Source organism: Chanodichthys erythropterus, chromosome 21, assembly GCF_024489055.1.
Source record: "Chanodichthys erythropterus isolate Z2021 chromosome 21, ASM2448905v1, whole genome shotgun sequence".
Classification (NCBI taxonomy): domain Eukaryota; kingdom Metazoa; phylum Chordata; class Actinopteri; order Cypriniformes; family Xenocyprididae; genus Chanodichthys; species Chanodichthys erythropterus.
This window is the reverse complement of record NC_090241.1, coordinates 13,398,069-13,416,205: the sequence shown is the minus strand read 5'-3', so window position 1 is coordinate 13,416,205 and position 18,137 is coordinate 13,398,069. Positions and strand designations below refer to the sequence as shown.

Here is an 18,137-nt window from a genome sequence, read left to right as displayed (position 1 = left end):
TCTAAAGTCACTTTGCAGTTGAAGAAATAAAAACAACGATGGCAGGTCCAATGTTGTGTGAACAAATTATGTGGAGTTGCAAATAATAATTGTCTATTTTCAAATAAATAAATAAATCACCTCAAAATGAACAATAACATTTGGACATTTTATTAACTTCAATCAGGACAGCCAAAGATTATGTCTCAGATCAACTAATCAGAAAAAGCAAACTTTGGGGTCATGTTAAGCTCACACACATGCACGCACACACACACACACACACACACACACACACACACACACACACACACACACACACACACACACACACACACACACACACAAAAAAAGCCCACAAGGGACACAAGGGAATTTGTCATTCAGGCTTCTCACAGACTTGCGTCCTCCATATTATCTTTTTGTGATTCTGCTGCTGTATGAGGCTCCGTTACATCTTCTGAAGTGGTGCCAAAAGCTACTGCTGTCCTTTTAAGTACAAAAACACCAGCATGCAATCCTCCCACATTCACCCAAACAGTATGCGATTTCCGCCACAATGCCCCCATCTGCAACAGTGCCTGAAAAAAACAGATAAAGTATGGGGAGAAATGATATATCATAAAAATAAATAAAAAAAACAAGTTAAAACATTACACATGAAAAGGAACTATGTTAGATTCATAATTTAAACAACAACAACAACAAAATATCTGGGTTCCATTTTATTGCTGAATGTTCCATTTCACATGACATTTACATTGCTACATTCCAAAATGCTTTTTAATGAAATACATTAAGAAATATAAATTATATTTTTGAAGAATCAAAGTAGCCACACCTTTGAGAAACACTTTTTATCTTGAGTCAGCAGCACAGCTTTGCCTGTGCCAGGTTTACAAACTCGAGCCATTTCTCGAAGACATGATGGGTATAATTCCCAATTCTTCTTCCTGGACCCCATTCTTCAAAACATACACAACACAAACAGTTTAAATACATAAACATTTAATAATATAAATATACTGTAATAGGATTATTAATTGCAATAATAAATAAGAATAGTTCTATAACTTCAGATTTCTGTCAGTACCTCTTTCCAAAAGGCATATCGGTAATGATGATATCCACTGAACTGCTTCTCATGGGTAGATTGCATAAGTCCCACTGAACTATGTCTAAGGGCAAGCCTGGAGATCTACAAATACAACAATAAGTGAACACAGTGTACATTTGAAAAGGGTGTCATTTTTGTAGTCATGTATTGTAACGTAAAAAAGGTGTTTATATATTTCATTAATCTCATATGAGTTTAGGTGAGTTAATTAACCTGCAACCAAACATATCAGTTCACCAGTGTTCCCTCACAATTTCCAGTTTTTTGTTAATCAAAAATATTATTAGTGCATTTTTAAAATCTTTTATGTGTTAATATTGTTTTTCAATGTTATTTTTTATGATTTAAATTAATAAAAAAAAAATAGTAATGTTGTCTTGGCAACTAAAATAAGTTACTCAACTTAAAGGTTTGTTGAAGTTCAAAAATGACTAAAACTGAAATAAAAATAAAGCTAAACAGAAATAATCTAATACATAAATACATTTTTAAAAAAAATGATAAGTAATAAATAAACATAAATTAATAAAACTTAAAGTAAATTAAAATGAAAACTGAAAATTTGAAAAATATAAAAGTAAAAGTTTAAAATTCAAAATTTGAATAAATACTTCAATAGTATAAATAATACTAAAATAACACGGTTCCAAAAAAGGTTGGCAGGACACTATCAAAAGCCTCACCTCCCTCCATCATGTGTTCTCTTTAGAATGTGCTTGATATTATTGACTGATCGGCTGACTGCTGTGCCATTGTTGTCTCCAGCTAAAAAGAATGAATTCTGCCATTCCATGGCTCCCTGATAAAACAAAAAAACATCTGTTTTTAAAAACAATTCACTCTTACATCATGGAAATATAATAACTGAAGAGACTGCAAATTCATTTAGCAGCTTAGTATTAATTCAACAAACCTCTAAAGGTATAGCTCCAGTTCCACACATGGGATCTACAATCACATCTGACACCTGTGGCTTGCAAAGTCTGAAAAAAAAAAAAAAAATCATTACAGTCAGACATAATTGTTTGTTAGTTTTTCTTAAGTGCATTTTCTTCAACGTATAATCAATACAAATTCACATTGCACAAACAACAAAATCAAAGTCCAATCAATTCCCCATGGACAAAATCAAGTCCTGCCCTACATTTTTTCTTGTTCGAGAAGCCGTTTCACATATATGTCACAATAGGGAAGAAAAGACTATTATTACAACTTCCATTTCGTGCCCAGTTTAACATCTATGGAAACTTACCATTGAACTAATGGTTCTTTCTTTATTTTAGAAAAAAGTTCTTTAGATTATTAAATTTGTCTTCACACTAAGAAAAACATGGTTCTTAAGAATTGTTAACTGAAAGGTTTTTGGGCAACCAGACATGGTTTTTCTATGGCATTTTGGCACCTTTATGTTTAAGTGTGTTTACACTTGCAGTTTGGTTCTCTTGGTCCTTTTGTTCCGGACCAAAAAAGAAAATTATACATTTAGTCCTGGTTCGTTTGTCAGGTTCATGTCCCAGTTCCTGTGTTTATTTGCGGTCTTCCTTAGTTGACCTAGGCTGTGTCTGAAATCGCCCTCATAACCTTAAAAAGGGCACTATATGAGGTGACAGCCATTTATAGTAGTGTCTGAAACCATAGTGGATGTTATTGAGTGCACTCATTCAATCCCACAATGCACCACCATAAAAAGAGGGTACAACTGATGTACGCTCAACGGCTAGGGAATACCCATAATGCACTATGAGAGTTGGGCGGCGAATTAATTCCTGCATCTGACCAGATGATGGCGCCTACAGATGAATCATCCATACATTTTCCAAACCGCTGGTCCAATGTGGATATTCGGTGTCAAATTCGCTCACTCGTTTTCATTCACTCCCTCAAGTGAGCTATATTAGTGGAATGGTGAATGAGGGTATAGGGGGCGATTTCACAGCCCTAGTTTCCTAGTGTGTGCCTGTTAGTTACCAAAGCAACCTATTATGTCCACCTGCCCCTTGTTAATTCACTCATTTAGTCGGTGTATATATACTCCTTGTTCAGTTCCTTGTCTGTTCTTACATCTATTAGTATGTCTTTGGTTAGTGGTTGTTTCTCTCCTGTGGCTTTTCAGAGTTCTCGGTCCACTTGTTTGGTGCACACCAGGGTTCAGATGGCAGAGTTCACACTTATTCAAATGAACCACACTAACAGAGCAATCACACCAGAATCTGTTTTAATTGAACCAAACATGCAAAGTGTGAACCATGAGACAAAATTAAGGTATCATGACCACCTTACTGTAATGATCGGAAGCCATGCTTTACAGGAATGCTGCTTACTAGGGATGGGCAATGATTAATCTACTGCTTACCTAAGCATGCCATAAGCCAGTGTAGACCGTAGAGTGGTGGGGCCAAAGTGAGTGATGTTTCTCCTATGTAGACTCTCCACTGTGAGAGCAATGCCAATAACAACTTCATTATTGTGGATATTCAACAGCACCTATAAATAAAAGAGAAACACATATAATAATTGTTACAAATCCTTTCTTTGTTTTATTGAACATTTATTATTATTACTACTTTACGCAACACCACATTGGAAATGGTTTAGGCTCCCATTGTTCTTTTCTATAGAAGAACAAATTTACACTAATTAAAAGATGCACTCAGTAAGCACTTTCTTTTTTGCACAAAGAAAGCACTTTTGAGAAATATGAGGTACGTCTTTCCTCTTCAAACCATTTTTTTTTTAGAATGGTTGATATGGTAAACACAAAAAAGGAGGTCTACATTTTGTTGCAGAATTTCTGAACCTTACCTCAACATCAAATTTTGTCATATCTGCTTTCCACTGAAAGAACTCCTGCACAGCTCCTCCAAAGTCTCGCGCCGCATCATTTGAGGTGAAGCAGTGTTTGTCTCCAGCTCTGTTGCATGTCACTCGAAACTTAAGAGGCATTAGCCCTGACTCCTGATCCTGGATTTCAGACAGCTTTTCTTCCTCAGAGTCATTTTCTGGCTGAGGAGAAACATCTCTTTGGTTCTCCTTCACCTCTAGAGCCTCAAGATCTACCCAGAGCTCTTCAGGATCTGATGGGATAGCATCAGTACATTTGGTGCTAACATTGCCACACTGATCTGATTTTGTCGGGTTAGCTCTTTTCCGACGTCCTTTCTTCTTTCTTATAGAATTGTTCAACTTCCAGACTTCTAAGGCATTGGTCCAAGGCAGCTGGGCAGCCAGATCTTGCCAATCCAATTGCACTTCCTCCTGTTAAGCAAAAAACAGTAAAACCAGGGTATGCTTTAGGGTTAGTTGCATGTAATTGTGCATAGTTATTACTATAGGTGTTACCAAATTTAATATTGGGGTAATAAATGTTTCCAAGTCTCCACTGATTGATTATAAAAGTAGATCTAATGCATTAATTATGAATCTATGCTGGTGGAGTTTGACTAAGAAGCACATTATTGCAAAAGTTTTATTAGTGCCAGAGGAATTTATCATATTCTCTCTATTGGTACCTCAAGATTTTATAAATAACATGACTTAACATGAATTTGACACCCTTGTTTTAAAGCATTGTTTTAATGAAACCACCAATTACTAAACAAAAACCACCTGCATATGTAGCCAAGATATTATATAAACTTAAGCATTGTTTTATTAATGAAACAACCCTTTACCAAACAAAAAACACCTGCACATGTATGCAAGGTGATATATAAACTTTGGTACTCATTCAGTACTCAACAACAATAACTACAACTAGTAAAATATTGACATACCTTTGTGGCTTTGAATTGATAGTTGTCATATTCTTTTACCACAACAAACAGATTGTCTAAAGACTTCAGGTGATGAACCTTTAGAAATAAATAAATGAAAATGAAAAATTACATGGCAATTTGAAGGTAAATAGACAGTGCTGCTTTACTCACTATCATGTTGTTTTTCCAATATGACTTTTTTCATTAAACACAAAAGGAGAAATTTTAAAGAATTCTAATGGTCATTGATTTCCATGAGAGTTCATTCCATAATAAAAAATATACTGTAAAGGGCCTTTCACACTGAGCATGATTAAGTGAAGCGAATGTATGATGTGATGACGCTCTTAAATCGAAACAACCGTTACCTATGGAGCTATTCAGTGTAGACACTAAGGATGCGATGATTGATTAATTGTTGATAATTTAATCTATAAAACATATCAGTGGTTGATTAAGCAAGGTCATCATTAGAATGCATAGTTTTGAGGTGTGTGCGGCTCATGTGCAAGACAGAATGAAAAATGAAGGGAGCGTGCCGTAGTTATGTATTCTAAATGTATTAATGTCTTCAAGCCATGAGGCTGTTTATTTTGAAACATAATTAACCAAGGTTCCAAAAAAAACCTCTAAATAAGTGATTTTACTGAACATAAGAACGTCGGGTTAGAGGTCACCCTTTCGCTGTAACTCCACTCTGTTGTGATGCGTACGACCGTTGCCGAAAGCCAGTGATTATAGTTAATAAAGTTTTAAATATGGACATTTTTCTTACACAAATACATCGCTTCGCTTCAGAAGGCATTTATTAACCCTCTAAAAGACATATGGATTACTATTATAATGGATGGATGTGCTTTTTGGAGCTTCAAAAACACTCAATGTCATTACAAAGCTGGGAAGAGCCAGGACATTATTTTATATAACTCTGATTGTGTTCGGCTGAAAGAAGAAAGACATATCCACCTAGGATGGCTTGAGGGTTAGTAACTTATGGGATAAATTTAATTTTTGGATACAATTGCTTTAAGCAAAATGTAAACAAGTGGAAAGACTGTATAAGAATGAGAAGTTTTGAATGACAACTTTAGATGTTCTGCATCTAAAAGACTTTTTCCATGACACCATCAGTCACAGCAACCTCTGAAAGCACTTCAGAGAGTTTCACTATTTTTCCCATTTAAAACCTGACTCTTCTGTAGTTACATCGTTTACTAAGACCGACGGAAAATGAAAAGTTGCGATTTTCTAGGCCGATATGGTTAGGAACTATACTCTCATTACGGCGTAATGATCAAGGAACTGTCTGCTGCCGTACCATGGGTGCAGCAGGCGCAATGATATTACAAATCTAAAAAAAAAAAAACAAAAAAAAAACAACAAAAACAAACAAGATTATTGAACCATTGAGGAAGAACAATGGATCGTATAATGCTCTCAAGATGCTGGAGTAGAACAGTCCAGTTAGTTCCTGACATAAAAATCCAATTCATTTTCTCCATAGTGGAATTGACTTTTAACGCTAAGCCTGGAAAGACATATATACTATAAGCTCCAATGTGATAGATGCATTAACAATAAAAAATATATACTTCTGCTGAAGCCATCAGTCCACATTATTTCACCTTATTATTTATTTTTTAAAGTAATGTTTAACAGTGAAATTCCTAATCAAGAACTATAATACTAAGGATCCTGCAGAGAAATATCCATCAATCATAGAATCAGATCTCTGCAGTGACCACCTACTCCCATAAAGCACTGTGATGAAGATATGACAAAGAATGACAATAAAGTTTGTCTCCCAACACTTGTAAACTACTTATATTATGTAAACATTTTGTTATTTTGCAATAAACTTAAACTACAAGGTTTTTATAGATATAATAAAAACTTTGTTTTCTATCATATTTAAATTGTACTATGTTGCTTGCAGTGTTGTATAGAATTGTAGTTAATTCATTCTATAAATATGTTAAGGACTTTTCATTTGTCTGTTTTCTTCCAATTCAAGTTTGTAATGTTGTGATTTCCCTCATAGCTGGTTGGTTAGATTCATGACTTGTAAATATATAAAAGGAAGACTTTAAAAAAAAAAAAAATCCCATTAGGAAAAATGGGGAAAATGTTTATAAAAAACACTGAATAATTTTAATTGAAAGATTTCCGTCCGTGTTTTACAGCTGTGTCATTCACTACCGACAGGCAGCACAGCACTATACGGCACGTGTTACTGAAAACCGGATGTGCCGCTGCGCTGACTTCTAGTCTGTACGTACGCCATGCTACTACATTAATAATAGTCTAATGCAAATCACACTTTCTGATCTCAGAGTATCGTTGTCGTTGCAAAATGACAGGTTATGTGAAACAAACAAGAGGAGGACTGACCTTAGCAAGTTTGTCTGTTGTTATATCAAAATAAATTCTTCCTCTGTTTTTGCTGACTCTAGCAGTAGCATCGAGCTTTTCCTGAACCTCCTCCGCTGCAGTGAGCTCGAATCCCGTCGGAACAGTCGCTCCGATTGTCGCAGTCTGATCAAACTCATGCATTATCAGCCCCCAGTTTTAAGCAATATAGAGGAAATTAATTGCTAATACAACTGACACTTCTGGTACAGTGTTCCTGAAATATGATTTCACTGACATCGAGTTGAACAAATTAGAAACTGTCGGCTAGTGAACATTTGAAGGCCAAAGCATTTTTGTAACTTTAGTCGTTCGTGCAGGAGAACAGATCACTACTGTAACAGTACACTGACAATATAAATCCCGGAAATACACAAGCAAGAGAAGTTATCTCTTCTTTCTTCTTGTTTTGTTAAATAGGGGATCGCAAACTGACATAGCGGATTACCGCCACCTAGTGCGAACATGGACCATCTAATAAAAATTCAAATGATAAATCAAATTTACTTATAATTGGGTTGCATAAACTCTAACAAAAATAAATAACAATTTTGTTTGATATTTCACTTTAAAAATCAATCCAAACACTTAAAAGCATCATCAAACATTCAAACTGAATCAAAAACACAATACAAATGACACACGTGATCAAATGCAAATGACATGTTACATCATGAGTATAAATCAATACCTATGGAGTGGTGGAGAGTGGCTGTGTTTCACTAAACATTTTCCAAGCATTTCCCTCAAGCAATCCCTGCTGAAACCATAATGGAAATGTGTTCCACTTCATTTAGTGGTTGAGAGAACTTTTTGCTGATGGACCTTTAACCCCTCACTGGACCCTTTTCACATTTCTGGGATTCTTAGAAGTGGAAGTCATCATAGTGGGGTACACTTCAATAGTGGTGATTGGAAACTAAAATAAATATATATTTTTACATTCCCATTTACTCCATTAGCAAAAGAAAATAACCACAATAGAGATGTTATGACTTTTCAAAAGAAAGAATGATGTAAAATGCCCTTAGCTCTTGTGCTAGAAACACAGCAGCAGCATTAAACAGTTTTCTGAAATTTCATACCAAGGAACACAATGTAGAGTTATAAATCCTTGCTAATTAAAAAAAAGTAGCTAGATTTACAGTGTTGATAACTGGAATCGCATCATCACAGTCTCTCAATAAACTACATTCTGAACAAGTGAACGTAGCAGTAACTCAATTGTGACAACTCGACTGTGCTTAACTCTAGAAAGTTATACTGAGATTTTACTGATTGTTTATTACACAGTCATCATTTATTGTATTGTTATCATTTTTGTTTGTCATTTTTAAAGGTTTTCCTCAACAGCCCAAGCACACCTATAGGCCTATAGAATAGTGCATACAACAAATCCAAAAGAAAAACAAGATGTAGATAATAAATCAACTCCATAGTCTGTTCTAAGTGATCAAGAGCTTAAAGCAGGGGTGATTATTCCTGTTCCTGGAGACCTTGCTGCAGAATTCTGTTCTAAACCTGTCTGTAATTATCAAGTGTTCCTAAAAAACTCTATATTCGCTGGATCAGGTGTGTTTTATTAGATTTGGAAACTTTGCAGAAAGGTAGATCACCATGAACAGGAGTGAACGCCCTTGGATAGTGCATTCTTTTCAAACTCATTGCATGGGTTCCACCAGTAGTGGGCACTTGTGCAACATAAGCAACATCCTGGAGGCCCATCAACAGTGCACATTTTGGATGTCTGTCTGTTTTGTGTCATCAGCTCATTAGTAGAGACTCCAAGACCTAAAATCTATTACAATGTTACAAACATCTTAATGAGGCTGCATCCTAAATCTACCAGTCCTTCCTCAGCATTGACCATTTGACACGGCCCACGGGGTGATCCGTGTCTTTTGTCATTTTGGGCAGGTTTTGCACTTGTTTTAGTTCAGTTTCCTGGTTTTGAGTTATTTCCTTGGTTTTTCAGTGATTGATTATGATCTGCACCTGTTTTCTCTTTCATTGATTTGTTTGACTTGTGTTATTTAAACCCTGAGTTTGTTCTTGTTATTAAGTTGGTTGTTCTGTTACTGTTTACCTGAGTGTCTTGTATGTTTTGTTTATATATAAATAAATAGTACTGCTGCACCTAAAACCAGCTTGTTTATTTAATCATGTTTTCAACCAATGCTGACAACATTAGAATGAGGTTTAGTTAGTCTGCATGAATAGGTCGTATTTGGTGGTATTACAGTGAATTGTGTGAAATGTTATTGTCATGGCGCAGGCAATAAAGACGATAGGTGGAAACAGCAAACTAAAACAAAGAAGACAATAAAACTCAGAACATGGGAGCAGGAGAAAAAATAATGTAAAAGCTTTGCATGCAAATCAAAGACTTGACAATGAACATAAGGAACAGAGGGCATTAAATACAATGGTAAATGAGGAACTAAACAAGCCAGGTAAACATAAACACAGAAAATACCAACTAAGAGTAACAGGAACAAAAAAACAACATGATGATAATGTTCTTTGTTTTTATATTTCCATCACCAGTTTTTAAAGGTAGTATTGTAATAATATTTAACATATAGAAAAATGGAATACAGTGCGCAAGAATAATATGACCACTGTCTGAGGTCTTCAAGTGGCCTACATCATAAGCAGCATAGTGTTAAGTGATTCGTTTACAATAAATCAAAAGGAAACAATCCCTTCATCCCTAAAATACATTCACACTACTTCCTAATTGTCATAATGTTCAGGAACTTAAATTGCAGGATTTAAAGGAAAACCTTCCAATGTTATTAAATAATACAATTTGGTAGCAAAACATAGTGTTGTAAATTTTATAGGTGCAGAGATAAGTATGTGTATGTATTTTGTAAATCATTTGCAACTGATTTTTATCACTTAATTAGAAATAATACCAATTAGGCTACTAAATTTTGTCCTGCATAAGGACTGATTTGAAGAGGAAAGTATTGAAATCTGTGTATTGAAAATGTGTAAATAAAGCTCTGTAAAAATTTGCAATTTTACAACACTTGTAAGTGTGTCCCATTGGGTTACAATATATGAAATTGTGAAATGAACTAAAGTATATAGACCTATCATATTACCTTATAAGTGTTAAGCCATCTTAGCCATAGAACAGTTTTACAAGCATTCTTAAAAGAATTCATATATATATATATATATCAACATCTTTCTTGGAAAAAACGTTTTTACTTCTCTTTTAGAAAAGTCAGTCCAAAACACTTTGCAACAAATACAATTCCAAAATTGGTAATTGTTTCTTCAAGTGATGACAAAAAGAGCAAATGGGTGAAAGAGTAGTCAACTTTTAAAGTTGTCAAATTTGGGAGACCACCGGGGCCATACTCCATTTATAATTTTATTATGTCTATGGGCTACTCTCTTGGGGTAGAGTCATCGTATTTGACCAATTAGAAACCACTTCCGGGTTGCCTTTTCTGGAACCGATGCTTTTCGGTAGTTTCCCTTCTAGTCATTCATTTCTATATACGAAACCTTTTCACTTTGAAAAGCTGTTGAAGCGCGATATGCGACCTGTGAAAAGGGCCAGTAAATTGCAAAGCACTATTTTTTAAATGGATCATTTTAACTACAAACCAAGCGACTGACCTGTGCAGAAAAAAAGAATCGGAATGTGATAATCATCAATATTATTGTTTTATTTTTATTTATTTTTTATCTCTTTTTTTTTCTATCGTAAACCGAGTAAATCACACAGTGGAGACTGCGGTCAACGTGTGAATTTGCGTTGTTTGAAAGTCGTCCAAGTTGGATAAACATTTTCCAAACGCAAGAGTAGAGTAACGTGGTTAGAAGGTAAGTAAGTTACACATGTTTTCGCTGTAATAATGGTTATGTAAATGCTTTATTTAAACAGACTTCAACGATTTGTACGTCGTGTCGTTATATTCATGTTGAAGTGAAGTTGATTTGTTTTAGAGTGACTCGCTCCGATTGTGAACTTTAAACAAAATAGCAGTGGGACACTAAGCCCAAGAGACTCTTCAAAGACTTTAAATCGTAGATGATTTAACTCTAACCGAATCGTATTATGTCCCCTACTCGAAATTGATTCAAAGCAGTCCATGCATTTAACTTAAATTAACACAGATATCATATGGTATAAACTGCCAAGTAGCTACAGGTGAATTTTAAGTTGGGAGACATTGTAATTAAACTTCATACTTAATGCACCATTGTCCTTGAAGATGCAGTTTTGATGATTAGTGTTCTGATGTTTAGGCTAAAATTCTATATAAATGAAGAAGTGATGTGAGATCATAAAAATATGCATAACATGAAATGAATGTATTTTATTATAAATTATTCTTATTTATTATTACTAGTGTTTTTGATAAGGCATATATACCAAGATTTTTAATTAAAATTGCATTCCTATACACCTATTCACTTATGGCATTTTGGAGAATAAGGATTTATTTTCATGTCTACTGTCTTGACCTATTTGCTCTTGCTATAGTCTAATTGGTGGTGTTAATGCATCAGGTCTATTTTTTTTTTATGTCCAATCAATGTACTCTTTTGTACTCTTTGCATTTGACATTAACATTAATCTCAGCTGATCTGTAGATACTAAAGTGCTACTTACAGGTGTAAACAGACTCCAGTGTTTCCATATTGTTTTGTTTTGTTGTTTATTGGGATGGGCAATTATGTGAAAATTCTGTGAATAGTCAATAATGATAATAATAAATAATGACAGACTGAATTTCCTGTCTTGTGTGAGTATACCATTTTCAGTATTGGGGTGGAGAGTAGAAATGTATGTTAAAAAGTGAGTACACACCATGGAAAGTGAAGCTCCCATCATGATGTCACACTGATGTCATTTTATTAAAGACATTGTAACTTAAAGTTGGCAAGAAATATTTGCAAATCATTCTGTAAATGCACAGTATGGAGCTTATTATGAACGATTCATCCATGTTTATGTTTATGTTTTTTTTTTTTTTTAAACCCTCCCTACATTTTTTTTTTTTAAGGGATAGTTCATCCAAAATGAAAATTCTGTCATCATTTACTCACCCTCAAGTTGTTCCATGGAAGTCAATGGGGCATCAACTGTTTGATTACCGACATTCTTCAAAATATCTCCTTTGTGTTTAGAAGAAGAAAGAAATTCATACAGGTTTGGATGGAATAACTTGAGGGTGAGTAAATGATGACAGAATTTTTATTTTTGGGTGAACTAGCTACTCAATATTGCACTTGAATACGTCACAATATGGAAAAAAGTCGCTATTTTCGTTTCATTGCATCTTTAAAAAATGACACTTGGAATGACATTTTGTAATGATTTGTATTTAACTTCAATAAACATAAATTAGGGATGGCTCGATACTGATTTTTGATATTGCTGTACAGCAGCATCACTTTCTTGAGTTACAGGCGAACCTTGCTCCATAATGAGAAGTTTAGAGCAAAAAGAGAAGAGATATTGTGTGTGCACTGCACCTAGTGTATTGCATGTATTCAACAGTTTACTGAGCCTTTTTCATCATGTGAATGACAAGTTTTTTTTCAGTCTGCTACTCTAGTGCTTTCATCTAACAGACACCCAATTTAGATTCAGATTCACTAATAAACTCCAGAAAAATACAACCCTTTTAAACAAAAGCACCTTTATGTTTAAATTTTTGTTCTCTTTGAGCTTAACAGTTGTTGTCCAGGTGTTTGAATGTTTTTATGACATTCCTCATACACAGCCTCAGTACACTGTCTCAAGCCAAAAGAGTCCATCTGCATTTCTCTATGATATTGTAGTGCAGAGGATGGGGCCTTGAAAGACCTCCGTGGGTGCACACTGGCCCAGGTGACATTCTGGTGGCAACATGGCCTCTAGAGTCATATATGGAGCCTCAGTGCAATACCTCAGTTTAAGAGAGCCAAGCCCCATATCTCTATGATATTTGTTTCTTGAAATATGCCTGGAGTGTTTTGCTATTTTTGTTCCCAGGGTATTCTGGATGGTTGCTAGGCATTTATCAGGGTGTTCTGGCTAGTTGCTAGGCATTTATCAGGGTGTTATAGACCGTAATCAGAGTAGCGCCATATTTAAAAGAAATGAAAACGAGGCTGCAAGTGATAGAAGTGTGTTCAGTGGATTGTACTGTTGTTTAACAAAATACATTGTTCAGCTGGCAAAAATACTTTCAGTATACAAAAACTCCATAAAATAGATTTGAAAGTTGTGAGTTGTGAAAATGGTGTTATTTTTAGGACCTTTATACAGTGCTTGCCATTGTAAAGACTGTAAGTCTATCCCTCGTTTTCATCCACGTTAAATTCAATATGGTCTAACCTGACAAAGGTCTATATTGTTTTTAGGGTTGCTACGTCTTTGTGGAATAGAATATTATCCTACTTGGATATCACTGAAATAACTGTCAAGAGATATAACATCGATCTCTCTGGCAGCCCAAAGCTTTGTAAACAGTAAAATAAAAAGAGGCCACAGTCCACTGTCAGATTCTTTGTTTAGCCAATCAAACAGTTTTTGATTCGCTTTCTACCTGTCAATCATTTTGTGGGTGCCAGTAATTTAGCAGACGGTCCATATATGGGACTCATCGGAGCACAAATGAAGACATTTTTATATTCTCTCATCATTTTTTGTCCATCCATTGAAAGTCTATGAAAATTAAATCTGTTTATCATAAACAACTATGTCTTTTCAGAAGGCATGGCTTAAACCTCTTGATTCTTACGGAAGTGAAAATGTTTTATACGTCAGTTTTGGTTGCGCAGACTTCTCAGGTTTCATTAGAAAATCTTCATTTGTGTTTTGAAGATGAAAAGTCTTATGTGTTTGGAACAGCAGAAATCATAACAGAAATGATTACATTATTTTTTTCACCAAATAATTTTCATTTTTGGGTTGACTAATAATTTAATAGTAAGTGTTTCAGTAAAGCATATTGAAATTTTCTGTTGTATAATTTCTTATTTTAGAATTGTTTATTTTTGGTGCCAAAATGGTCTAATAATAGTGATGAATAAAACAAGAGATTGTCATATAGTGGTGTGAATCATCTGTACGTCTGCATCAGGCCTGTGCCCCTGTGGAATGACGGGCTGTAGTCTTGTGTATGTGTGTTTGTTCCCCCTCAGCAGGGGGGAAAGAGGGAAAGCTGTCCAGCTTCCTTTGTCTCTTTTGTTGGAGTAGAGATTTAAAAGGTCAGTGAATAAGAGGGGGAACTGGAGAAAGAGGGAGAGTTGCAGATGGAGGGGAGGGGTGAGTGAGTAACTGTTGAATATGTGAATGAGTGCATGGAAATTCTGAAGACTGTAAGGTGTGTATGAGTATCCTGTTTTAATAACCTGAATAGCATGTATGTAAATATATTAATCTGCATACATTTATATACTGGTAATGCATTTCTTCATTTCTACTTGACAGTTAGCATATTCATTTAGCATAATTAACTATTCAGTATATATTGAAGGTAGAGTTGTCAATAATATTATCCAAAGTGTGTTCACGCAATGTCAGCTCCTATGTGAACACAAAACGTATGCGTCGTGATGCTCTTGTGATGCCCTCGTGAACACTTGCGCATGTGCGTTAGCTCTGCCACCTGCCGCTGACCCAGAAAGAGCAGTTGCAGTTGTCATGTATAGGTATGAAGCAGCTTCACCAACAGTCTTTTCAACCACACAGTATCAATATTTCTGACTTATAAACATTCTAATTATCACAGAAGTACTGCGATAAAAGTTTATAGTTCGCAATGTAAACAGAGATGTCTATGGTATGCGATCACCTTTTGAAAGTAATTTGGCACTTCAAATAAAGATAGTATCAATTACATCATTACAGCAGTAGGTAGTGACAGATGACTGTTAAAGAAATGTATTTGATTCGAGAGATTCGTTCAAAAGTGCTGATTCATCCAGTAATGAAACAAGTCAAGTCTTGATGACAAGTGAGTCATTGAATCATTCACTCAAACCGATTTTTGTAAAAAGAAAAAAGTCAAATTTATATATATATCTATATATCTATATCGACTGCAGCAAGTAACATTTTACCAGAACCTCTAGTACATTATTTTATTTAGTTGTCTATTCGGAATCGTGGGAGAATTTAAAAAAATTAAACTGTTATTTTATCAATAACATTTCTTTTTCATTTTACCTTTTTCTCTGTGCTGTATGGATAGGAAAAAAAATTATCTGTAAACTTCACAGTAATTTCATAGATTATAAAATTCAGATATTAACTCCACTACCTCTAATTCAGAAAGATAAATTCTAATTCTCCTATTCTTTGATGCAGTCACACAGAACTCCACAAAACTCTTCCTGGGACACTCATAAACATGCCTACCCTTGAGATTGTCTGTATCCTGGGAAAATGAGTTGCCATGGTGAAGAGAACATGAATGTTGGACCAGACCTTCTTGTCTTTTAGGGCTTTAATAAAGATCTCTTTCCTTTTTATTCCCTGTTGCAGCTCTGCTAAAGCAAGAAAATTCTTAAACCACTAAAAAAGCATTATTTTAATAGTGCAAAATTCTCTTGGCTATTTGTTATAACAGATATGAAATGTCTTTTTGTTTGTGGGTATATATGAAGGTCCATATTACAATAGTTTTTTTTAATGCTGTGGAAGCAAAAGCTATAAAAGATGCATTCTTTAATTAATGTGTATCTAAAGTAGAATAGAGTGAACATACACTGATTATTTAATTAAGTATACATTTGGGGACGTGTGAAGAACTCTGTAGTTAGTGGAGTCCCTTGGCAACCCTTTGCCTCTTTTTTTGGAAAGCTCTGGTGGGTCTCTGGTTGTCCTGGGAACTACCCCTCTGTTCTTTTTTTCTCCCCTCACTGAATTAGTGGGAACTAACCTCCCCCTTCCCTCACACACATACTTTTTAGGGACATAGCTGTTACATAAGGATAGTACATTTGTCACATCCAACACAAACCTGCAGACCTGTTCATCTACAGAATTTCTATAGATTTTAGAAGTGAGCTTTGTCTCGGCCATTTCATAACCCTCCATTTCATGTTGCTTTAGACATTCCTTTGTGGACTTGTTTGAGTGTTTATACAAGATCCTCTTAGATGGCCTTATATTCTCAAATACTTTGGTACATTGTGGAATTCTTGGTTGAGTCTATAATTTCCTCAGGGCCTGTCTGGCCTCAAACCATAATGCTTCCTTCATGCTGCACAGTTTGGATCTCTTTTTAGTCAAAGGCTGTTTTTAGTTTTATAAATAAACAATTAAGCTTTTGTCTCATTTGTCCAGAGCTCATTATCCATAGTATTTGATTATGTCATCAAACATGCCCGCCATAGTGACGGCATAAACTATGGAAAACGCTTCTCAGCTGCTGCTAAGCTGCATGGAGAAAAACCATACTTATACCTAAACTATGAAGATAGTGTTAGAGACACTGGATGAAGTGCTTTATCATAATTTGATGTGACTGCCTTTTACAAAATATGATAAAAATGGCAATGTCATGATTAATATGATTAATAATTAATATGATTATCCTTTTGCTTGACTACATTATCAAACAGCTGCTTATAATGTGTTTCTAATGTTACACAAACCATGTTCCCATTCGCCATCTGAGTCTGCCTTTTAAATATCAGTATCCTTAGAAACACTTTGAACAACACAGAACGTCAGTGTAGAAAGGCATATATTTCATCATAACACTGTAATATACATCATACACCCGCTATATAGCTAAATCTACCCTTTTTTTTTTATATTGCCAAAAAAATATACGGGCATAACCTGGCTTCTTGAGACTCTTCTGCTTTAGAGCAGTCATAATGATATGCCAGAGCCTGCTGGCACGTTGACGTGATTGGTTACAAGGTAGTTTGTGAAGTTAGTTTTTTTGAAACTGAAAATACTCAGCAATGGTGTTGAATTTGCACGTTTTGTCTTAAATCATATTAAAAACACCACATACATATAAACAACATTAAAAACTTGATTTTCACCACAGAGGGACTTAAAGCTTTATCAGTTGTCCCAATTCACCCATATTCGCCCTTTAGTTTGGTTTATGATCCCATTAAATACTCATAAAGAGATTAGTGAAGATAAGTTTAAAGGAGTCCTAAAGGAGTAGTTCACTCAATGTGAATTCTTTCATAATTTCCTCACCCTTATTTTACCCTTATACAGTGACTGGGGATTGTCAAGCTTAAAAAAAAAACATCATAAAAGCAGGAGCATAACCAGGAACAAGTCTTTGGGTGTGCCATGAGTAAATAGTGTGCAACAATCAAGCACAATAAAGTGAAAATAGAGTGCAAGCATGTCTGGACAACATGACCAACACAAATAATGTTGAAAGAATCCTTTGGATGTTGTACAGTTTTGGTGGCAAATTTTTACTTTATTGATTAAATTTGTAAAGCCTTGAAGTACTGGAGCTCAATTCCATCAGAAATTGAAGTTATCTGTGTCGAGTGAAATTTTGCAATATGTTGAACACTGAACACATGCAGGTAAATTAGTCACTTCAGATAAGAAATTGCTATTGACTCTAAAATGTTATACAAAAATTCAGGTAAAGCATTCCTGTTTAAGCTTTTTCAGGCTATAGTTCATCTAGTGATTCAATCATAAACCAGCACCATTTATGCACACCCATTCTTCTCCAAATGAAATGATTTTATGGTAATGACAGCAATACATCTGATTAGGGCTGCCACTAATGACTATTTTGACGTTTAATCGCGTAATCAGATTTTTGTGTGTGTGTGGTAATGTAGACCATAACCATTAAAATGACTCAAAATACATAGGTATAACAATAATTAGGCAATAATAATTTGTTCAAATAATG

The 18,137-nt window shown here is 34.9% G+C and overlaps 2 protein-coding genes across 2 annotated transcripts in view; one reads left to right on the top strand and one right to left on the bottom strand.

Annotated features, from left to right (window-relative positions):
* Positions 1 to 70: 70 nt before the first annotated feature.
* thumpd3 (THUMP domain containing 3) lies at positions 71 to 7,652 on the bottom strand. Its single transcript, XM_067373836.1, has 9 exons — positions 7,243 to 7,652; positions 4,870 to 4,947; positions 3,899 to 4,351; positions 3,450 to 3,580; positions 2,010 to 2,079; positions 1,780 to 1,895; positions 1,073 to 1,177; positions 821 to 944; positions 71 to 560 (listed from the first exon to the last, which is right to left on the bottom strand). Exons 1-9 carry the CDS (start codon positions 7,402 to 7,404, stop codon positions 372 to 374), a joined length of 1,428 nt encoding a protein of 475 aa, XP_067229937.1. The 5' UTR covers positions 7,405 to 7,652; the 3' UTR covers positions 71 to 371.
* Positions 7,653 to 10,808: 3,156 nt separating this feature from the next.
* plxnb1b (plexin b1b) overlaps positions 10,809 to 18,137 on the top strand; it is a 65,922-nt gene continuing 58,593 nt past the window's right edge. The window contains exon 1 of the mRNA XM_067373272.1: positions 10,809 to 11,106. The gene's annotated coding sequence lies outside the window, so the exon portion shown is untranslated. The remainder of the gene's footprint in view (positions 11,107 to 18,137) is intronic.

Excerpts from the sequence above, each read along its gene's own strand:
- thumpd3 (XM_067373836.1), bottom strand. The coding sequence starts at position 7,404 with ATGCATGAGTTTGATCAGACTGCGACAATCGGAGCGACTGTTCCGACG. Across the intron at positions 4,948-7,242 it reads CAACAGACAAACTTGCTAAG|GTTCATCACCTGAAGTCTTT; the intron begins GTCAGTCCTCCT and ends TTATTTCTAAAG. Across the intron at positions 3,581-3,898 it reads TGACAAAATTTGATGTTGAG|GTGCTGTTGAATATCCACAA; the intron begins GTAAGGTTCAGA and ends TTTTATTTATAG.